This window comes from Besnoitia besnoiti, chromosome X (genome assembly GCF_002563875.1).
Source record: "Besnoitia besnoiti strain Bb-Ger1 chromosome X, whole genome shotgun sequence".
Taxonomy (NCBI): domain Eukaryota; phylum Apicomplexa; class Conoidasida; order Eucoccidiorida; family Sarcocystidae; genus Besnoitia; species Besnoitia besnoiti.
Window position 1 is genome coordinate 404,536 of NC_042365.1, and position 22,841 is coordinate 427,376.

The 22,841-nt window shown below is 62.5% G+C and overlaps 2 protein-coding genes across 2 annotated transcripts; both read right to left on the reverse strand.

Moving 5' to 3' along the window:
- Positions 1-938: 938 nt before the first annotated feature.
- Positions 939-17,013, reverse strand: BESB_016160 (uncharacterized protein; the record flags this gene model as incomplete). Its single annotated transcript, XM_029360331.1, has 13 exons — positions 939-6,599; positions 6,838-7,316; positions 7,595-8,402; positions 8,519-8,770; positions 9,168-9,294; positions 9,918-10,035; positions 10,362-10,484; positions 10,979-11,653; positions 12,154-12,239; positions 12,826-12,931; positions 13,069-13,131; positions 13,605-13,713; positions 14,185-17,013. The coding sequence occupies 13 exons, from the start codon at positions 17,011-17,013 to the stop codon at positions 939-941; spliced, it is 11,436 nt and encodes a 3,811-aa protein (XP_029216307.1).
- A 3,756-nt stretch (positions 17,014-20,769) lies between these two features.
- Positions 20,770-21,403, reverse strand: BESB_016170 (Erv1 / Alr family protein; the record flags this gene model as incomplete). The annotated part of the gene is made up of 2 exons (XM_029360332.1): positions 20,770-21,003; positions 21,209-21,403. The coding sequence occupies 2 exons, from the start codon at positions 21,401-21,403 to the stop codon at positions 20,770-20,772; spliced, it is 429 nt and encodes a 142-aa protein (XP_029216308.1).
- Positions 21,404-22,841: the final 1,438 nt, after the last annotated feature.

Sequence of the window (22,841 nt, forward strand, 5' to 3'; positions counted from 1 at the left end):
CCTCCTTATCCGCTGAAAGGACCAGAGAGATAGGTGTGTTCAGGGACCCTAGAAGGCGCAAACCGCCTCGAAAAGACACTGTTCTACATATCTGCTGGCTGCGTGCACCGCGCAAGCGAGGCATCTTCGTTTAAGACCCGAATGTATCAGACGTAGCCAACTCTAGCAAAAACCTCGCCGGTCTGATCGCCACCACGAGAACACCTCCCATCGAGCTTGAGCACATCGTTCCTCAAGTTGACTTTTGCGTTTCGGGTGTTTGCAGGAACGCTGCGCGCATCTATCGGGCTGGATGGCTTGTCTGTGCATCCTGATCGTGTAGTACCATGTGTTTCCTGCGTGTTCTGACAGCGGCTGGAGAAGTTTCGCAGCGTGCCATTAGAGAACACCCCCTGTCAGTGGTCACATGTTCACTGAGAAACACTGCAGTCTGTTCGACTGTGGTGCCGCACCTTCAGCGACAGGTAACATAATACACACGACAGATGCTGCACCTACACTCGGTTCGGACCGCGGTTGACAGACGAGACGTCGCGCCTCCGCCATTCCGTGGTCTGAGAATCCCCGCAGGATGCCTCGGGCCCTGAAAACTCGGAAGCAAGCTGAGTTTTCGCTTTGCCTTGCGGCTTCCACAAGTTATGGCAGAAACCTAGAGATACGAGAAGGAAAACCTAACCCGAGCAGCCAGCGATGTTCCTGGCAGCGTCTGACCCAAACCACCTGCAGTGCAGCGGCATAAAACTAATTTGAGCCTACACGGATGCCTTGCCAGTAGGTGAGTGGGTCGGCTCTTCCAGTCTCTGATGGACACCAGCCTTCGCTACAAAGCCGGTACCTGTCGCGCGCATCACACAAGTTCTTTGTGACTGTATCTCGCTCCGCCAGAGCGTGCACGTTGGCCATCCATGGCCGCGCCTCATCACGGCAGCCGCGCCTCGTCACGGCGGCCGCGCGCGTAAAGGCTCGGCTGCGCCGTCAACGAAGCGCCCCAGACATCCGGCTGGGTAAACGTTTCCCGCTGCCACAGCGTTCGGCGAGTAGGGCGAAATGACTGCATTGAGCGGAGCTTGCTCCGCTGCACGCGGCCCCTGCGGAGCAGGGGCGCCCTCTGGCTGCTTCGCGAAAAGTGGAGGCTCGAGCCCGCCAGCTTCGGCGGCTTTGCAGTACACGTTTTGCGTAGAGTGAAACGGCGGCACTCCGTGGCTGACGGCCGGCGCCCCCATCGGCATTCCCTGGTAGTAGTGGCGTCGCCCTTCGTCGCGAGAAACCGCCTCCGGCCTTCCCGCGCCTGGAACGCCTACCGGACACGCGTACTGCGCAAGCTGCCGCTGCGGACTCGCGCCCATCGCGGCTGGCGCGTGCGAAGCAACAGAAGCCCCCTGAACTTGATACACATTCTCGGCGCTGCCGCTTGACTCCGCCGAGCTCTGTCGACCATGGAAGGCCACCGTCCCCTCGAATTGACCTTGGCTGTCCTCCCGGACGGCGCTCATAGGGGGAGTCGCGGATTGAGCCGCTGGCGGCCCGAAGGCAGATACAGATACAGGAGGAGGCGTCTGGTGAGGAACGGTGTGGAACGCGCTCTGCTGGGGCTGGAGCGGAGAAGCGGTCGCCGACTGCGTCCCTGTCCATACCCATGCGTAGTTCTGGCTTCCTGACTGTGGGGTGTGGGAAATGAAGTTGGCGGCACCTGTTGCTTTGACAGGCGAATACGACTCGATACTGTTCTGGAAACCCGTGAACGCCCGCGCGTCCCACGCACGGTCTCTCGGAGCAAGGTTGCTTTCGGGTCGGCCGCCTTGGCCACTGTTCAAAGAGACCCCCGAGTAATACTGGCCGCTCTGCGGGGTCAAGAGGGCGCTAGACCCCGCCGGAGGCTGCGCGAGCTGCTGAAGCGTGGCTCTCTCCAGGCTCTGCTCGTCGCCCCCATACATTCGTGGGTCTCGCTCGAGGGCGACTTGCGGCACTTCGTTGGCCGCCACTGTGGGCTCTGCCTGCTTCTTCCTACTTTTGGGCGCCCGGCTCCTCGGGCGGGGCGCCGCCTCAGAACCCGGTGCCGCGTTCTCGCCAACTTGCGCCTGACGCTCGACAGACGGCGAGCCCCTGACCATCCCGGCGCCGTCACAGCTCTTGACGCTTCCATCCGCGGTGGCACCACCACCGGGCTTGTTGTCATTCTCTTGCTTCTTCTTCCGGCTCTTGGCTTTCGGCTCTGCGGCGGCGGGGCCCTCCGTCTGAACGACGCCGAGTCCGCTGCCTTCGTGGCTGGGGGCGTTCAACAGATTCGGCGCGCCTTGCGCGAGCTCTGGCTGCAAAGCGTGACCCAGCCAGTGCACTCCACCGCGGTGCGCCGGGGTCGCCCGCGGATCTGGAGTCCCACGCCCCTCGCGAGAGACCCCCGGCGGGATGGACATGTGCGCGCCCGCGAACGCGGGGTCAGGCGGCCCCGCGCCCCGTCCATGGGGGGCAGGCGCGGACGCTGGCCACCCATACTGGCCGCTCATGTCTGGTTCTCGCTGACCAACTTGGGTGGAATCTGCGAGTCCCCCCCTGGAAAAAGGCGCCGTCGCTGGCTGGTGGGGAAGATGCGCTGGCGACGGCGCCTCACGTGGAGAGGGAGCACCCAGCGGCTGCCCGCCAGAGGGCAGGAGGCCGGTCGGGCCGCTATCACTGCGGGGAAGAGTCTGACCGCCGCCCCAGACTGCGTGTGGCGCGTCTGGAGTCCCGTGAGGCGCGCTGCAGTCACGAGACGCGACAGAATAGAATCCAGCTGCGCACGCGCAGGAGGCCTGAAGGCCCTGCGGGGTGCTTGTGGCTGGTCTCCCGCAGCGCGCGCACACGGTGGTGATGAACCCTTGCGTCGCCACAGGAGCCGCCGCTGGCGGCTGTTCAACTTGAGGGGGCAGTCGCTCAGCGACCGAACCCACTCCGCTGTAGTCAACACCCAGCAGGTGCGCCTGCGGAGCGCAAGGCGTCTGTCCTTCCTGGCCATTTGCGGCTCCGGGCCCCGCCCCCCGGCCCTCTGGCGGCCTGCAGGAGGCCTCAACATGCGCCTGCGGGCCGCGCCACACCCCAGAGGAGGCGGGTAAGACGCCCCCCACATGCGCGTCCGCTCGCATCTTCTCTGCCGGTGGAGGTGGCGTGAGGTGCAAAAATACATTCCGGTTGCCGCTCCCACTCATGCTGCCCTGGCGGGCCTCGAAGTCCGGGGAGGAAGCGGGGGCCTCCCCCTGCTTCTGGCGGACCGGAGCTTTGCCGCTGACCGGTGGCCGCTTCCTCGGCTTCTTGGGCACGGGGGGGGGCGGCACGCTTTTCGTGAGGCACGCCGAGGCGCTGGGGGACCCGCCTGCCACAGTCCCCTGGGCACCTGGAGCTGGTGGGCCTGCCGCCGCCAACGATGGATCACCGCCGCCTGCCGGCACTGGCACGAGGCCTGGCGCCGTGTGCGTGTACGGTGCGCCTCCATAAAAACCAGACGCGGACCCCCCTGCCGCCGAGCTCAAATGGAAATGCGCATCTCCCGGGCTGTTTTGCAGCGGCGGCGGATACGGCGCCCTGAACCGCGGATCCACATTCGCCGCGCCACTGCCGGGCTCAGCCATGACACCCGGCGCCAGCGAGGCATGCGGTTGGATGCCTCCCGCGCCAGGGGCGCCCACGTCGGGCGGACGGGCATTTTGAGACCCCCCTCCTCGCCCGTCGTCGGGGGGTTCGTGAGGCCTCGACAGGAAATGCTGAACATGTGGCGACACGGCGCCTGAGAGGCCGTCGCCCTCGCGCGGCACCGGAAGACGAGCCTGATGCCCGCTTCCGTCCATCTGCTGCGGCACCGCTCCCTGCGGAGGGACTAGCTCCTGTTGAGGAGGCCGACCCTCTGGCTGCCCGCCGACACTGTCCACTGAGGCCACGGAATTCTTCTTGCGACGCCTCGCTGGCGACGTCGGCATCATCCCCTCCCTCCCATGAGGATCGAGAGGGTTCGCCCCTGCGCCGTCAGTGGCCGCAGCCGCTGCGGCTGCGGCCTGCTGGACCGCCGCCGCGGCGATCGAGTAGGACGCGTTCCAGGGCGCCGCATGCGCGACCAAGCGCGGCGTAAGTACGACGTCATTCAGTCGCGGAGCGTTCTGAAAATAATACTCCGCAGCGACGCCCGCACACTGATACGCCGACGGCCCCGCCTGGGACCCGGAGACTCCGTATGCATGCGTTGAGGCGCCCTGCGAAACACCCGTGCCAGCTGCGGCAACGTTGGGGAAAAAGTCTCCCGAGAGGCCTGCGGCCGCCGGACTCCGCTGGGCTTCCCTGCCTGATGTTGGAGGACGCGCGGCACCAGCAGTCGAGGCGGCGACAAAGACCTCCGCGGCCTGCGGGTACCGCGGCTGCTGAGCAAACACCCCATACCCCGGCGGAGCGGCCGCGACGTTCACTCTTGACATATCAACTTGGCACGGACCAAGCCCACTCACACGTGCGATCTCGCCTCCGGCACCCGTGTGTGAGGAAGCTGAAAAGATCCCCTCAGCTTCTGCTTGCGCAGCAGCGGCGGCCGCTGCAGCCGCTGCCGCCGCAGCTTCGGCCTTTCTCTGTCTCCGGATTTGCTGGAGCTCACGAGCTCGTCTCCTCCGTTCCGCTAACTTGGCGGCCTTCGCTGCAGCCGCCGCAGCCTCCTCGGCCGCCTGCGCGTCCTGATCAGCCGTCTGCGGCGGTGGCGGCGTTCCCGACAGCGCCTGAGCGCTCTGGTGTGTAGGTGGGCTCGTGGCAGCAGGCACCGCCTCTGGTGCCCCCGGCGCTCCCCTTGCGTCCTCGCCAGGCCTCTCTGACACAGACTGGGCGCCAACCTCTCCTACGAATTGAGCGTGGGACTTGTAGCTTCGCGGCTGCGGGCTATTGACCGCTGCCATACCGCCTCCGCCCTCGCCCCACGCGGGCCCTGGAGCGCAAGTCATGTCGAGCCTCTGCTGCCCGTCTCTTCCGCTGAGGGTAGCTCCGTCTTTGCCGGCCTCTGGGGCAACAGCGCCCACAGTTCCGTCCTGACTCAACCCCTGCTGCAGAGCCGCCTTCTGTTCCGCCTCCGCCTGGTTGACTGGCTGCGCAAAATTTGCCAACTGAGCGCCCGCAGAGGGCAGCTGCGCAGGCGCGTAGCCCCCGACGGCGTGCTGAGGAACACTCAGCAAATGCGCGTAGTTCTGCTGCACGCCGGCCTGTCGGTCCTCGCCGCGCCACACGCTGTGCGAAGCGTACGCAGCAGCCCCTTCCCACGCGGGCGCTGTTTGCACGGCCTCTGGCGATGGCGCGCGGGGCGGCGGCGCGTCGCCAGGGCTCCCGGAGGCCGAGTACCCTGGATGACAGGAAGTCCCTCCTGGCTGGAACGCCGCGCCCAGGGCGGAAAAGCTAAAGGTAGTCGGCGACGCTTGAGCAGCCGATGCACTCCGCTGAGAAGCCGCGTTAGCTCCCTCGTCCAGCGCCACACACCCCATCGCGGCGCTTCCCGGCGGGGGCTCTGCCCCGGCGTTGGGCCCCGGCTCAGCCAGCGCGTAGGCGCTGAACTGGCCCTCGTGCGCCCAGAAGGGCGGCTGGGGCGAGGAGGCCACGGAGCGCGCAGAGCCTGTGTCAGTCGAGACGAGCGGGGAAAAGCTCCCCGCGACGCCCGACGGATGCGGCGTGTACGCGTCCGCAGCATTCGCGCTGGCTGGGAAGGCGCCAGAAACTGCATGCGGGGAGGGGCGAGTCGCCGGTTCCGACGCCCCCCCGAGTGGATTTCCTGGCGGCACCTGCGGGGGCGGCAGCGGGCCAGCGGCCCCCCGGGACGAAGGAGGTACGCTGCTGACGCTGCCGGGCGGACCCCGTGTGTCGGGAATCCGAGGGGGAAGGCGTCCAGCCTCCGCGTCCTCCATCGCGGACGCCTCGCACTTTCGCTCCTCGCGGGCCTCCTCCGCCAACGCGCCACTTCCTCGTTGGGTCTGAAAAGCGAATTCATGGCTTCCAGAAAAGAGGCTGCCCCCCTCATTCGGCGTTCGCCGAGAGGCTGCGTCAGGGCCCCGCACTTGGCCGAATCCAGTTCCCGCAGGCCCCTGGGACACATCCGTGGACTGCGTCTCCCTCCCATCAGCGAAGGGACCAGGAACCTCAAACGCCGCTGCGAGACCGCCCGTTTGCAGGACGCCTTCCCCTTCCACGGCCCCTGGCGCGCTGCGCTGCTGCGCCTCACCACGAGGGACGGGCTCGGGCCCCGCGGTCCCTGCCGGTGCGCCGTCTGGGCCGCGATCGGCGCTCGGCCTCGAGGTCGGCAGGCGAGGAGGGGACAGCGACGGCGCTGTCGCTGCCTCTGTCTCCCTCTGTTCGCTGCCACAGCAGCGGTCGCGTGCGAGTCCGACAGAGACGCACCGGGAGTACACGGCGCTGCAGGGCAGCGCCTGCTGGCCCAGGAAGGGGCACGGGAGCCTCTCCGGCGCGTCCGCGGTCTCCTCCGGCGCGTCCGGGGTCTCCTCCGACACGCCGGGGCCGCCGCCGGACGCGACGGCGGCCGCGTCGCTGCTGAGGGCCGCCGCAGGCAGCAGTGCCGAATGACTCGCACTGCGAGACGAAGGCGCCGCGCCAGTCTGCATACGCAACACAACAGACACACGCAGGAAGCGCAGACAAAGGCCCGTGAGCTCACGCTCTCTTCAGAGACGCTGTCGCGGCTGACCACTCACCGGATCGCGACTCGTCCACTAGGCTGTTGCGCTTCTCAGGCAGGGCGCTCTCCGCCGTCTTCCGTGAGAACACAACTTGCAGCGCCTCTCCAGTGCACTCTGAGGGACCCTGGAACGCGATTCGTTCGCCGCGTCTTCGTACCTGAGTCTCGGAGTGAACAGTGGCCGCGCCACTAATCGCGGGTCTGGCGCCCGCGCTCGCCGCGTCGTCGCGAACAGGCCCCGGCAGCGGAGTCGAGGCGGCGGGCTGCAAGCCCTCTGGGGGCTCAGCGGCCTCGCGAAGCAAAGCAACTGAGGGAAGTCCCCCCCCTCGACTTCGGCTTGGCCCGGAGGAGGAACCGCCTCCTGGGCCGCCGCCGCCGACCCGCTGACCGCTGCGGCTGGCTGCAGCCCCTGCCCCGCGCGACTGCCCGCGCCCGCCGCCGCAAGAGGCCCGCGAGAGACTCGCGGGCGTCGGGGACGCGAAGCTGGAGCCCGAGGGATCGCTTCGGGCGCGAGAGGCTGCCCCCGAGGCGAGCCCAGAAGGCGCCGGCGAGGGGCAGCGCAGGTCGCTGTCTGCAACGGAAGGCGCGGGGGAGAGCTGGCGGGTGCCTGCGGTGCTGCCGCCGGCGCTCCCTCCATCTGAAACCCAACACAGCACACGAGACACGAAAGACTCTTCACAGCCCACGGTGTGTCTCCGAACGCAAAGCTAAACTGCGGAGGCCTCGAGGGAAATATCGCACGCGAGAGCCACGCACACACGCACGATGCGACGCACTCAGGGTGGCGGCCGCCCCCGTGCGACATCCTTTCCGCGAGCTCTCACCAGTCGTAGAAACTGAGAATGACTGACAAAACTCCCTCTGGCCTGCTGCCGCGAGGTCACGACAGACGCCCCGAAGTTCCGCACGACGTACCTCCCAAGAGCTCGCTGAGTGGAGGTATCTCCTTGACTCTTTGAGTCCAGACTCTCCAGTCACATTTTCTTCCCGCTCGCCTCGGCATGCGCGGGGGCGCGCATGCAGCGTCGGGAGCGGTGACGCCGGCTGCATCCGCTTCTCTGCGCTGCGGGAACTCCTGCGAGGCGTCCGCCGTCCACGCGCCTCGGTCTGGGCCTGCGGGGCTCCCGTGGCGCTCGTCGGGGGCGTCGTCTCGGGCGAAGAAGGGGTACGCGCGCGTGGTTTCAGGGCTCGGGATGCGCTCGTAGAAGAGCATGTAGGGCGCGGCCGCCAGGACCTGCGTCTCGAAATCGACAAGTGTGATGAGCTTGTCGTCGGCCTTGAACCAGCGCCCAGTCTCCAAGTGCTTCACGTAGCACACGTAGTGCCCTTGGTCGGTCGCGGGGCCTTCGTGCTCAATCAGCGCCACCAGACAGTAGGTGTAGGGCGACGGCGGGGCCTGAGCCAAAGCTCCGAGAAACGCGCCGGGCGCGCTGGCGAACGCGGCGTGTGGGGTGTCTCCAAGTCCCTCTCCGGCATGAGCCACCGCCCTGTACGCCTCTGAGAAACGCAGCGGAAACCCCGCGGGGCCCTCCGCTGGCTTCGGCGCGGAGGCGCCCTTCTTCTCCCCATCCAGAAAAAAAGTCGCCTCGCGCCGCCCGCCGTCACACTCGGAGGCGGCAGCGGTGGAAATCTTTGACGCGTCTTCGCCGCACATCTCGTCGCACACGCCCTTCCCGCGCAAACTCTCCAGGTCCGCGAACGGCCCCGCCGCCCCGCAGGACCCCTGCGCCGGGGGCACGAACCCACTAGGCTGCGGCCGCATGCCCGCGTGCGCATGAAGCCCTGCGGCGCTGGCGCCCCCCTGCGGGCCTGAGTCGCCCGCCACACGCCCCTCGTAACCCCCCCGGGGGGTGGCGCGGAGGGCCCCGTCGGGGTGTGGAGGCCGCTCTCGGTCTTCACGTCTCGCAGGCCCGCGGAGGGAACGGCTGCGGGCCTCGCCTCCCCGCCCTCGGACTTCACGGCGACGCCCGCCGGTGCCTCGCAGGCCCGAGGCTGCGCGGCTTCAGACGACGTGTCAGATGAAGGAAATGCGTCGTCGCGAATGTACTTAGAGAGATCCAGAAACTCGCCGAAGCGGACGGGATTCCAAATCTGACACCAGAGGCCAAGCAGGTTCGAGGAAAAACATGGAAAAACGCCCGGTACACCCCACACACACGGAGTGCCCGACGCGAGAGGTAGCCAGGAACTCTATTCATCATCATTATGTTAAGGGCCCCGAAGCTGCGATGCGCAAATATATCTTGGACGATAATATACTCGCAGCTAAGAGCCACCCTTTCCTGCCACGCAATACAACTGTGTCTGCGTCAACTTGTCTCTCTCTCGACCCACATGGGCCTGGATGAAACTCAGGCTGTCCGCGAGTTCGTACGTGTAACGGAGAGGGAGACACAGACGACCCCTGAGTGGCCTAGCGCCCACGCGCGGGCCGCTTGCAGGGCGCCGCTGTCTTCAGCGCACACGTCGCCTCGTGGAACGCGCGTACCTTGTATGTGTCGTGGCCGCGGACGAAGCGTTTGAGTGTGAGGCACAGCACAAAGGGGAGGTGATCTTTGACTAAGCAGCACCGCTTCACGGCGTCTTGCTTCCGCTGGCAGCGGGAGCAGTAGTACCTGAGGTGAAGCGCCCAAGTCGCAAGGATCCCGGTTTCAGAGACGCACAGAGAAACTTGCACAGGAGACTTTCCAACAGAAACTCTTTCAAGAGGCTTTAAATGCAGATATGTTCAGAGATATAGACAGCGATATATAGGACAGACATAGATGTAGATGTATTCAAATAGACAGACGCATAGATTTATGTACACTGGGCATCTTGCGGGGTACACAAGGCACACATGCACTGAAGAACGATCGACCCCTCTATGACGTAGTTCCCTAGAGATCGCAAGAGAAAAGCCGGAGCTACGTTCGAGGGAGACACTGTGGCCTCACAAACGCGCCAAAGAGGAGACTCCGACCCAAATAAAAATGTTAGTAATAGAGGCCTTGCTTGACTGGGGTGCGAAAACTCTGAACTCATCTGCTTGATACAGACCGGTACGAGCGCCGCGTCGCCCCTGCCGATACCAGAGGCCACGCAAATAAAAGCATATCTATGTCTGCGTGTCTCTGCCTTCTCGCACGCCGAGCGTCGCTGAAGAAATGACTTTCAGCACCCGCGTAACAAACCCACGCACACCCCGTGTGGGATGTGATGAGACCGACGCGCGAGTGGCTTCTCCCCAGATACCTACCCTTCTCCAGTCGAGAGCTTGAGAGAGTCTGCGTCGTCCGCGAAGTGGCGATCGAGGCACTCCACCAAATCCACAGGAATGAGCTCCGAGAAGAACGTCGCCGGCTTCGCTCGCATACCTGCGAAGCGAAAAACGCCGCGCGAGAAGACAATTCTTGTAACTTCAAGCCAAAGTTCGGCACTCAAAACGACGCCATACCGCGACACAGGAGCAACAGTAGCACTAGCAATAGTAGTAGTAAGAAGCACAAATAGAATACCTAAAAGCTAGCCCAGACAGGCGTCGCTCAACGTTGGCACAAAAAGGCGAGCGGATCCCTGAAACGCGCATACGCGTGTCGGCCGCTGCACGTAAGCCCTTTAAGGTTTACGGTTCAACCTAAGCATCTGAAACACGCATGCGCAGGCCCAGGTCCCGCAGGTGTGTTCTTTGCCGATTTCTTACTGGAGTAGTAGCAGGCCTGTTCTTGGGCCTCCCGCGTCATGGCGACGGCGAGACTTTTGAAAGGAACGAGCGTTGCCGTCCGCCGGCCGCAGGCGCTGCATCGCACCTCGTCGACCTCGCCTCCTGCAGAGCGGAGGAAACACTCGGCAAACAAAAGCTTTTCGCTAGATTCAAAGGCAACGTGCGAGAATAACACTACCCGGCAACCCTGCGCCCTCTCCGATCGCGCAAAACGGGCCGCAGCTGTCTCCATATGCACATGAGCCGGATGGACCAAAAAGTTGAGGGACTAGAAACCAGCTTCGAGTGCATTCATATGAGCACGCAAGTACACACGGAAGTCGGAACTCGAACGCCCCAAGGTGACAACGACGCACACATAATACAGATATGCACATGCATGTATATACATCTATACATATATCTACATAATATATATATATATATATATATATATATATATATATATATATATATATAAAGTGCGCGTAACGAAGTCCCGGCAAAAGAAGCCGCACACTCGTGACGCCGTCCGCAGAAAACGCCTGCCCCCCCCTCCCCAAGATGATCTGCGGATCGGTCTGAGGGACGGGTAAACGGCGAGGAAAAACACTAACCTTCAAACACAAGAGAAAACATGGTCTGAATCGCGTCGACGGCGCTGCTCGTGAGGGCGCGCACGTCTCGCCTCCGCTCCTCCTCGTGGGGGTCGCTTTCCTTCTCTGTCTCTGCGCCGCCGCCGTCCGGCTCCTTCTTCACACTCGCGCGGGTCCCTATCTTCGCGGCCGCACTCGCAGAGGCCGAAGCGGGAGGGACGGCAGCAGACGGCGCTGCACTCCCGAGCGGGGACACCTCTTGCTTCATCCCTGTCGCGAGCGCCGCACTAGCGCGCCCGCTCCCCCCTGACGCCGTCGCCGAGAGACAACCCGACACGCTTTGCGCGTGCGCCTTCGCCTCCTCGGAACTGCCTGAGAGCGAACTGGCCAAATGCGCCAGAGGCGAAGGCGCGGAGAGACTCGCGGCGGCGGCGCCTTCTGAGCCAGGCGCAAGAGCCGCGCCGGAAGGCGACGAGCTGGCGACATGCGAGGCGGCGAAAACCTCGCATGTCGCCTCGGGGCAGGACGCCGCGCAAGAGGGCAAGGCACCTTCGTCAGACTCCCACTTGGTCGGGCGACTCTGAAGGAGCAAAACGTCTTCCAGCGGCAGCTGCAGAACGGCTGCGCGGAGCTCTGCGTCGAGGATGTCGAGCAGAAGCCGCAGGAACTCGTCGCTGTCCTGCATCTCGTGCGGATCTGTGCGCATGCAACAACGCCGTCGCGGGCAAAAAGATGAAACAAGGTGGCGGAGCAGGAACCGAAAAAACTCTAAACACTGCGGGTTCAGAGTCCCAGGTTGACAAGCCCCTTTGCGGGGCTGCGCGACCAGAAAACAGGCAAGCGCACAAGGCGGAAGGCCTGTGCCTTTTTCCCTTTGGCGCGAGGCCACCCCTACGGCTTTCCCGCCGCCTAACGGCTTCGCTGACAAACTCTCTACCCGAGGCTCGAATTACCCTGTATCGAAGGCGAAGTCACACCAATACAGCCCCCCCCCCTCCGCAGTCTCTCCTTCCTCTTAGTCTCCAATCGCTCCTTCGCGAGCACGCCCCAGCGGCGCCTGCGCTTCGCGTCCGCGCAGAGAGCACACCCCGCCACTGCGTGGTTTTGGGTTACGGGTTTGCTTCTCTCCCTGTCCCTCTGGCCTGTATTTCGCTCCTTTCGCCTTTTTCCCGGCTGTGTCTGCCGGCGTCGCTCACCGAAGTGCGGCATGATGCGGAGGCAGGCCTGGTAGAGCGCATCGGGCTTCAGGAATTTGACGGAGCCGGAAAGCCGCCACATGTGGCTGTTCACAAAAGCGGGAGGTGCGCGCAGAAAAGCGAAAGTCAAATCGCAGACACACCCCACGACTGCGCATCACCCACAAATGCCTAGTCTCGCTTTCCCCCTCACAGACAAGGCTGTCGCGAGGTCGGCGCTGCATTCGGTCTCTGAGGCGGCAGAGAGAGCGCTGAGAGCGTGAGCGAGTGTCGAGAGAACTGCCACAGGTAGCGCAGCAAAGAAATCACATCTCGAAATCCCGAAGAGTGAAAAAAAGAATACACACGCCTTGCCTCAACGCGCTGAGGGACGAAGGCCGCCTCTCTATTGCTCTCTGTGCAGTTGACTGAGAACTGATTGTGGGCACGCCCGCGCCGCGCTGCGGCATGCCTACGTCGAGGCTCCGCCGGCACAGATCATACAGACCGAGAAGCCTCATGCCTCGTCTCAACTACACAGGAGTCCCGCCGCGAGGGAACAGCGACGAGGCAACCACAAACACGTGATCGATGGAGCGGCAAAAAGGCGATTCACACGTATTTCTCTGCGGCAACGACGATTCGCATTTAAGTCTCTGCGGAGATCCTCCCCCCCACCCCCCCGCAACTCACTTGATGACCGTCGCAAGCTCCCAGCTGATGGAAGTACTGAACGGCGCGAGCTTCTCCTCCTGCTGGCGCCGCTTCACTCGTCGTCTCGACATCGGGGCTAGCCGCTCTGCAAGGAGAGGAGGCAGAGAAACAAAATCTCGCTCGTCTGAGGGGGCTGCGGCGCTCAACAGAGGTCTCTGCACTGTTCCCATTCCGTAGAAAAAACCAGAAAAAAGAGAAAAAACCTAAACGCTGGATCCTTACCGAGCTGCTTTGTGTACGCGGCGTACAGTCGCCCCAGGAGCTCTCGCGGCGGCAAAGTCTCGTCTGAAAAAAAAAAGCACGAAGGCAAGTTTGCTCTCACTACGGAGCCTGCGCAAGAGTCATCGTGGAAACATCTGCGACATACGAACGCAAGAATCAAGCTCGGCGCTCTCAGGAACAGGTGCGGCGTACGACTGAACGCCGCGCCGCGCTATCGGAGCCATAGGCGACCACGGGGCCGAACTTCTGGCACAAAGAGAGGAGACACACCCTTCCTCCATGGTGATTACAACGGCACTGGAGGCAGCTGCGGCTGCGAATCCGTCTCGCTCCTTCCACACCGACCTGCAACGCTCGATTCAGCTGTATAGATGGAAACACAGGAGGGGAGGGTGGGGGTGGAGCAGACCTCCTGAGAATCGACATGAAAGAATCCCAGGCTCCCGGCCCCCTCCTCGGGCGGAGAAACGAGGCAGATCTTGGATGTATGACCTCTCGCCACACGTCTGGCTTCGAAGCTGCGGCCGAGTACTCACCCCACTGCAGATAAAAGTCTCGCAGGGGCTGGAAATTGGCGAGGCACTGGAGGACCGCGTTGAGGAAACAGCTGCCGCCTCCGACGTTGATCAGACCAACGATCGAAGACTGAAAGAAGAAAGCGGCAACAGAGAACAGACACACGAACAAGCATGACAGACACCCGCCATGGACCTGAACAGAGTGCACTCACGGCGTCTTAAACAGAACATGAAAAGAGGCTCCCGCGACGCTGACATTCGGACTCCTCTCGGCACCTGCCACAGTCGGACGGTAAGCACCTCCTCCTTCCGCCGATGTTTCGCTCTCGGCAGCAGGCACGTGTGTCTCTTTTCTTCCGCGACAACGCCAGCGCTCTCCGCGGCCCTAGCGGGGACACACACCTTGCCACGGCGGACCCTGTGCGCCTCGGCATGCAGAGAAACGACTCGGCAGCGGTCAACGCGCTGCAGCAGCTTGCGCACTGCTGTGGCATCGTACGTAACCGGGAAAGCTGCGCAAGCCTCAGAAGCGAAATAAAATGTCGCGCGCGCATACGCGGCCGGTCCTCGAGGGGGGCCGCCTTCTGCTGTTTCTCACCCCTCTGACTTCTCGATCGGGCATGGCGGTGCCATATCCCAAGACCACACAGGCCGGCGCGCTGCGAACCACGGAGGGACTTCGGCTGCAGGAGGCACCAGGCTCCGCCTTTTTCAGCGAACTGCCGCCCGCGCCTTGCTCGGAGTCAGCCTCGTCCTCAGCCGGCTTTCGCGGCCGGCGAGCCGGCTGCCGACCAGGCCTTCGGCTGTTGCCGAAGACGGCTCGTGGGCGCGCGCGCGGGCGGCTGCGCGCCGGCGCGGAGAAGTCGCCCGAGGACGCCTCGTCTCCGAGGGCCGTCGCGAGGGCCTCGTCTCCAGAGGGCGACGCCGGCGCCGAGGCGCAGAGATCCGCTTCGCCGCCGACGTCCTGCGCGACCTCCTTCGCCGTGCACGCGTCCTCCGGGTTCGAGCCGCGGTCGCTGTCGGGGAACTTGGAGTAGGCTGAACTGGGCGGCGACGACAGCACCGGTGAAGAGAGCGCGTGCGACGGAGAGGGCGACGGCGACGCCGCGACCGGCTGGCCATAAGAAGGCAGCAGCGCACAGTGCAGAGGCGCTGAAGCTGAAGAAGAGGACGGCGCCTGAGAGGCGCCGTGGGCGGTCGGCGTGACACCGTCGGCCGCGGGGTGGTGCGCTGGGGCGGACGCGGCCATGCTGATGCACGGCGAGGCCTCTTGTTGCTTCACGGCGTCGGCGACTGTCTCCATTGGGGAGAGAGTCCCCGCTGCGCTGGCCGTCTCGGGCCTGCAGGCGAGCTGGAGGTCCTCGCCGAGGCTGACTCCGACGCCCGCGCTTGCTCCGCATTCCGACACGCCCGGAGTGTCTCTGCCTTGCTCGGCGGCTTCGGCGCGAGAGGCCTGCGCGAAGGGCAAGCGGCTGCTTGCCGCCGGATTCTGCCACGTGGCCTGCCCAACAGAGGGAGCAGGGAGGGAAGTATCGTCCGCCGTCAGCGACCGATTCCGTTTCGTCCGCGCACCCCCTACCGGCCCCGCTGCCTCTTCAACGCCGTGGCTGCCGGCCTGCGGAGAAGCCTCCACGCCGCCTGGGTTTGACGACGCGGGCAGCACCGGAGCCTTTTCCTTTCTCATGCGTCTTCGCTTCTTGGGAGGGGCCGGCGACAGAGGCGAAGGAAGCTGCTCCCCGGCCCCTCCGTTGCCGAGGGACAGCGCAGCGACCGGTTTCCGCTCGTCCCACGGGGTGGCGCGGCCAGCCTCGGCCGCTTCGCTGTGCTGCGCCTGCGACGTGGGAGAGCCTCCTACGGGTGTGGCTGCGGCGTGGAAATGACCGCCCGCTTGTGGCGCAGGCGGGGCGAGCCCCGCGCACGCCCACTCTGTGGTCGGCATCCGGCGCAAAGCAGATTTGTCGCGCGAGAGGAACGAGGGTGACGGCCCAAACGCAGCCGAGGACTGCATCGTGGATGGCCAGCCCGTGGCTTCAGGTGCCATCGCGGCAGGTGTACGTACAGCTGGGGAGTGGTCGCCGCGCCGATGCGTTGGCTCGGAGCTCATTTGCCGCTGCGGCGCATGAGGTCGTTCTCCGCCGCCTGCCGCGCTCGGGCCATGCGCGGCCGTGCCCTGCCGGTCGCCCACGCGTCTGGATGAGATCTGCTGAGAATATCGTGCCTCTGTCATGACTGGCTGACTCCCAAATCCCGCTGGCGCCCCGTAGCTTGTGCCACTGGAAGGGGGGCAGCCGGTGTCGCCGTCGACGCCGTCGTCATGCCTTCCTTCGCCGAGTTCAGCGGCCGGCGTGAGGGCGTCAGCTCGCGGGGCTTGCTGGCGCGGGCCGTCGGGCGCCTTCGCCGCGAAGAAAGGATGCAGGGGGGCGGCAGGCCGCGCAGAGTCCTCGCGTCGTGGGACGCTGAGATCCATAACGAGGGAGCCCGAGTCGCGAGGCAGCCCCTCGACGCCGCAGCCGATGCTGTCCCCCGTCCGACTCGTGCAGGCCGTTGCAGCGCCGCTTACCGATCGGGAAACTGCTGCCGACTGCTGCGCAGCTTCATCCTGACTGAACTTCCGGCACCCGGCCGCAGACGAGGCGGCCGCGGGGGCGCCAGACGCCGCGGCCACGCTCGGGTCTCTGGAGAAAGCGAACGGAGGGGCGAGGATGCTCGCGGCGAAGTGGGCAGTCCCCGCGCCGGCCGCGGGGACTGCGATGTGTGTGTTGCGCGCAGGCCTGCCGAAGGTGCCGTGGCTGGGAAAGTGGTGCGACCCGGGGCTGGACGCAGGAAGGGCCGCCCCCACTCCGCCCACATTGAGAGGAAGTGAACCTTTGACGGAATGCGGAGTGGACGCGACGTCGTCCACCTGTTTTCCCGGGTGAGCCAGCCACGGGTCCTCTCCGTTCTCTGCGCCGCCACACAAGCCCCCGCCGCCGTGGAACGGCCACGCTCCGCCTGGCACGAAGTGCTGCGGCAGGCCTACGGGGCGCTCGGGCACCCTGCTGGGGCCAGGTGCCCCGTAGCCCGCCCCTTCATGCGCCGCCGGCGCAGGCGACCCAGGGGGCGCCGCGGCGCACGGAAAGGGCGTGTAGCACAACGAGGGCGCGGCCGCGGGGGGCGGGCTGCATGCGCTGACGCCACCCGCCCCCGGCGCGTGGACAGACAGCTGCGCAGGCGACCGAAACGTGGTGTCGGCGCCACTGGAGCCTGCCGAAGGAACGTGAATCGCGAAGGGGACGGCGTGATGATACGGCGGCGCTTGGCCGGAGGGGTGGTACGGCACTTGCGCAGGGGGCGAAGAAGGAGCAGCTGACGGAAGAGACGCCCAGAAATGGCAGTCCGCGGGGACAGGCGGCAGGTGCCGAGGGGGGGGACGACCCTCGGCGTGCATTCTGGATGGACCAAAGGGCGCACCCGGAGGCGGGAGCCACGGGCGCAGCAGAGTGAGGCCAAGCTGAGAACGAGGAGCTGCGTCTGGCTGCAGAAAGAAGCATTGGCACCTGCAGAGTCCGCGCGAGGGTCGTCAGACAATGGCGAGGTCACATGCTCGCCAGAGCGTGTCAGTGGCGCCGCGCGAGCGAAAGACCGCGGCAAGGGCCTCACCACGACAGCTTCTTGCGGGCGCACATACACAGAGAAGAATTTCACTCGCTTTTCGGACGGACCCCAGAACTAAGAGTCACCCGTCCTAGTCTCAGCATGCGAGGGAAACGTCGCCCTCGCCGGTGACGCGTGGTGCAGACATGCGAAGAGCGCGGACGGCGCAACGTGGACAGGCGCAGGCGCCTCGTTTCTCGAGGGGAAATGGAGTCTCGAGGCCTGCAGAAGTGCCGGTGCACATTTCAAAGCTCAAAGAAATCCCAATGTGCACGAAAAATGGAACTGGAAGGGAGCCAAGATAAGTCGCCGAGGACCGTCGCCACCTGAAAAAGGAACTGCGATTGTGCACGATCGTACAATATGACTCTCCTCAGTGCGAGGACTCTACGCGGCCGACAGCCGAGCAAGGCGACAGAGCGAAACGCCATAAGGGTCCTCGATGAAAAATTGCGGCGGACGCGAGACAAGGAGATTCAAAGGCGAGACAAGTTGTCGTCAGGTAAGAAATGCTCCCCTGGGACAAGAGCTCACCAACACCCGGTCACTGGCGAGTGGCACGCGCGCAGGAAGCACCACATACGCCGGGGGCCGGGGTCGCTTGAAATACAAATATCCTCAATGTTTGAGTGAAAAAGACTGAATGTGTCGCATGCAAGGGGCGCCCCGCTTGCGCGTTCTGAAGAACTGTGTACGACAACGAAGACAAAAGAAACGCGGAATACAAGACACGCGCAATGCCAAAAGTGGGTAATTCAACAGTCAGCTGCGAAGCCGCAACATCCAGAAGGGCCGGAGGAAACACGTGGTAACCACATAACTCCTGCCTCTCAAGAAAAATGAGTCGCCGTCAGCAACGTTTGCCGAAGGCCCCCGGCAAAGATGGAGGCAGGGTAGCGGTTTGGGCAGCAAAGGCTTCCCAACGGAAGAGCCTGAGCCTCTTCAACTGAGTTCGACGTGGAACGAAAAATATTCCATCAACCAGAGGGCAGATGCACTCGACACGAGGCTCTCCGCAGAACCCCAGTAAAAAACGAGCGAAATAGCACACAGGATCAGAGAGCATCGTCGAGAACGGGCCAGCGACTCCATGCTCTCCTGTCAGTAGGCAGCCGAAGGATTTGCTCGGCACCCCCCTGCCTCTCATCTCCGGCATTTGAGAGGAAGGATGGACGACGGCTCCTACGTTACTCCCCAGCAAAGAAAGATGCGAAGGCGCAGGCTAAAACTCTTTCGAAAGTGGGCTACGAAACGGGACCACGTAGAAAAAAAGTTGCTCCTTCACTTAACGAAAAGAGCGGAAAATGCATGCAAGTGGACTGAGGCTGAGGCGGCCGCTGGCGACAGACACTCGTTTCGAGTAACCACTACGCTGCCCCTCCCACTGGCAAGCCTCTTCTTCGTGCTCCTGAGGGCCTGCGACTACTCAGTACGCTATTCTCCCGAAAGAGTAAGCATCTTTCAGGTGTGTTAAAACTCAGCATGTACGCGTGCGCTCTTGGACGACCAGTTTACCCTGTGAGCGGTGATGGTACCAGCTTCGTCGCTCGCAGACTGAAGACATGGAGAGACGGGCTGCAGCGAAGGCCAGTGTCACCACGCCCATTTATTTCACACCACGTCTTGCGTAGTAATGATATCCTTTCAGCGCAAGCCTTCTTTCTGAAAGGGGACTCCAGAGACGACTTGCACTGCAGAATCCGCCGTTACGCAGGCTATCATGTAGCAACGGAAGTCCGATGTATGCGACCCGACAACCGGAGGAGCATGGGAGGGGCATCCAGTTCTTGTCTGTAGACAGAGCAATCCCGGACCGGTACCATTATCTCTGCTTATCAAGCTGCACGCCTGTGCGGACAGCACAGAACCGCGAATGGCTCGCTCTGGTCGTCGTTGCCAGTGCGGTCGCTCAGTTGAGCTGGACGGACGGAGTCAACGCGTAGCTTTCGGGTGCAGATGATCAAGTAGCACATTATTTTGGCACGGCAGGAGCTTGCAGCTTTACTAGATGCATCATGAGAGGGTACGTGTCTTGGAACTACGAGCTGCAGCTGCCCACGGATTTCGTCAGACGGATAACCAGCACAGCTCCAGTGAAAGTGGAGAACAGGCCCTCGGTCCACTTCTACTACTCCGTATTCCGGATACGAGCAATCAGGCACGTGAGACTATGTTGACACAGTATTTCTCTCATGTACATGCGAGCCGATCATCAAATGATATTCCTTGCTCACGTGGGTGGAGGCCTGACGAGCTTGTCGTGTCGGGGGAAGTTGCGCAATAACAACGTCACCTCATTCGCGCATTGGTGACTCTCCTTCTGCGTCTTTCCGGTTGGTTGACACAATCGGATGGACCGCTTTCGTTTCATTGAGTGTGTACCATCTTTTGCGTTTGGCAGCAGCACGTGGTGCACTGCAAGGCGTGGTTCACCTCTCTATATCTACTTAGTCGCCTCTCCCTCGGGGCTAGCGTGTACGCGCTGGCCGCTCCAGCAGAGAAGGCGGAGGGACTACGAGAGGCTACACGTACGTTTTACACCAGGGGTCGAGATGCCTGCCCAAGAAGGCCCCTCGCACGTTCATTCTCGTACCGCATCTGGTGCACGACTTCGGGGGGGGGGGAATGCTTGCCCCGGATAGATAGCGTGTATCTTTAAGAATAGGTATTACGAATACGGATCGATGGCGTCACCTGCTCTTTACTTGAGTCCCACGGTTCAAAAATGGTACGGCAATTCCCACCTGAAACACGTATCTCTACAGACAGTGCCCCGTTTCCACGGTGTCTACAACCCTGTTTCCAGCCCTCGAGCGTGTCTCATGCTCCGCCCTTGCGTGCCGCCAAGGGACTGTCACAATCAACGCCACGAGTTGCACGAACGTGAACTTACAGCCATTCATGTAAGGGTCCGGATGAAGCAAGGAGACTGCCTAGCCGGATGAGGTGCACGATTTGGCTGTGTGCCGTTCCCGACCATGCATTACTGTACGAGATTCTTTAGTGATACAGTTGCCACCCCATGTCTAGAAGTGCAACCCAGCAGCAAAGACAGGCCAACCAAAAAGTGGTCAAAAAAAAAGTAGCGTTTCGCCGCGAGGAAAGGGCGACCCCGCTTGCGAAAGGTTCGTGACCGCCGATTAGTGTTTCACTGTGACAACCGCGTTTCCTAACGCGTTCATTATTTCTCAGAATTGTTCGTCTAACCCGAAACTACCGCGGTCAGGCGGGACAGTGTCTGCTTCACAGTTTCGATATTGGTCGTGATTGACCAGACTGCGTCGAGCGACTGTGCTGCTCCATTGGAGTGAACTGACTAGCACTCATGGCAATAGCAGATACCACACTCAACCATATCCGTTGCGTGGAAAACAGGACTTGTTGAAATCACAAAAAGACTCGGGACTCAGAGCCAAGAACGCCGCCATCCTAGGGGTTCCACGAAAAAAGTGCATTGTACGCAGACCGAGAGGACAGTAGTTACTCACGCAGTAAGACAAGATAAGTTGAACAGATGGGGACCTCACTAGCCCGGACCAACAACTGAAGACTATTTCCCCATTGCTCTTAGGACATCTAGGCTGCAGGCAAAGCGCGGCGCCGAAATGTCTTCGTTTACCCTATTATGGGCTGCGCACGCCCAGAGGACGAAGGCATTCCTTGAGTCCAGCCTAGGAGGCAGCTGGCGGAGAATGGGGAAGAACTCCAGACGACAAATTTGACAAGGATATAGCGCAGAAAAGGCGAAAATCCAGGCGGCGGCCTCCAGAACCTGACGGGAGTTCTGCGCACAGAACAGAAGAAGCACACGCCAACCTTCCATCACGAGATTGCGCACTGTTCCGTCTCCAAAAAGCCAATCTAAAAGTGATGAGCGACTACCGCAGCTCCAGTGAGGCTTCCGTTTGCCGCATGCAGGCGGTTTTGCGGACGGGAAAAGCCCGACGCTGCGGCGGCAATTGTTTCAAGCCGAGAGAGTCTGCACTCACCGGAACTTCGGGGTAACGCGCGGCCATAGAGTGCAATACCCTCCAACTCGCACGGCCAATCTGCTCGCGGTTGGGAGGTGAAAGTGGTGCCGCAGGCTTTTTCGTGCCGGCGGACTGCGCGGTACCACACGGACACGCCGACGCGGTGGATGCCGGCGCTGGCGTTTCTTCAGCCGAGGCGGGCGCGCCTTGCATGTTGCAGACACGGCGCCCCGATTAGAAGGATACAGCGAGATCCTCTAGTAAGATGGCGCAGTGGGAACCATGGTCACAGACACATTATACGCCGACGCACGCGCACAAGCGCTCCGTACAACTCTCAGAAACATTCGAACTTGCACTGTCGTATCACACGAAGGAATCGCAAGCCGGTGCTCTTCGCTGTCGCCCCGCCGCGTACGGCCTTGCGCACCTCTCATGAACGCGATTAGGAAAACAGTGCAGTGAGCAGATGCGGATCCGCGAGGAATACTCTCGGCACGGCTACGTGGGGTCCCAGAAACGGTTGCCATTCCATAAAAGGGCTAGAAAAAGCCTTATCCCCGGCACAGCGAAACTAGAGAGGCCTGCTGAACTAGTCACAGCGTTGCGTTTTTGTTGCCGGATAAGTCAAACAGAGAACCTACAATCTGAGCCCGCTGCAGTGCTGGGCTCGGTTCACACGCAGACACACCAACGGCGACGGCTCGCAGGACTGGAGCAGTTGCAGGCTAGTTTCAAGAGTCGGGGAGAGCGCGGACGCAGGAACGAATACATGCCCTCAAGACGGACGCTCGACAATGTGTGGATATTTATGGAAACGTATGTCTGAGCGAGGGCCCTAAAAGGGCATCGGTACTGTCAGGGTCGGCGGAGCCGACTTATGATGAAGTCGCGCGTACATGCAGCCCGTCAAATTATCCCGCGCTCAACGAGGAAGATGAGACAGATGTTCGTGCGCTTTCAAAACAGAGCCCCGTAGGGATTTTTGAGAAGAAACGTGTTCACTGCGTTCTATGCAAGAGGCCCGTATCGCCGTAACTTGCGACGTTGCTCATGATGCCTCCACGCAGGGTCCTAAGAACCAGTTGATTCCTCCCTCACAGCCATACCCCGATGCAAGATCATGGGAACACGCGTTCAACAACAATATTTTACGATATATGCAAAGCGAACTTGGCGACGGACGATGGTCGCCTCCGACCCGCAACTGCCAGTTGCAGATCCGGAGAAAAGACGCACACACCGCATGTTGCCCTTTCGCCTCTACATGCCGTCGAATCCCGCCGTCGAACTACCCGGCAGACTCGACAGCACACTCGCCTGCGACGCCCTGAAGAAAGGCCGCAATTGAGCTGCTGAAGACAACGTCGGCAAGAGTGCGTACTATTACATTCTGAACGTCTTCGCAAAGGAGCCTGCCACGAACCCCAGCGTTTCTCTACAACGTTCGGAACGTCGATGAGACGCCGCGGGAACCGTGTACTGACTGATCAATCCGCTGCGCGAAGCCGTCCAAGAGCGCCGTCGTTCAGTTCAAAGAACAGGACAGGGAACAGTAAACTACGAGTATGAAAAATTTTCCGACCCCCCTAAGAGCGGCACACCCCCTCCTCACCTTCCTTCCTCCTGCCGGCCTGCGACGCCGAATTTC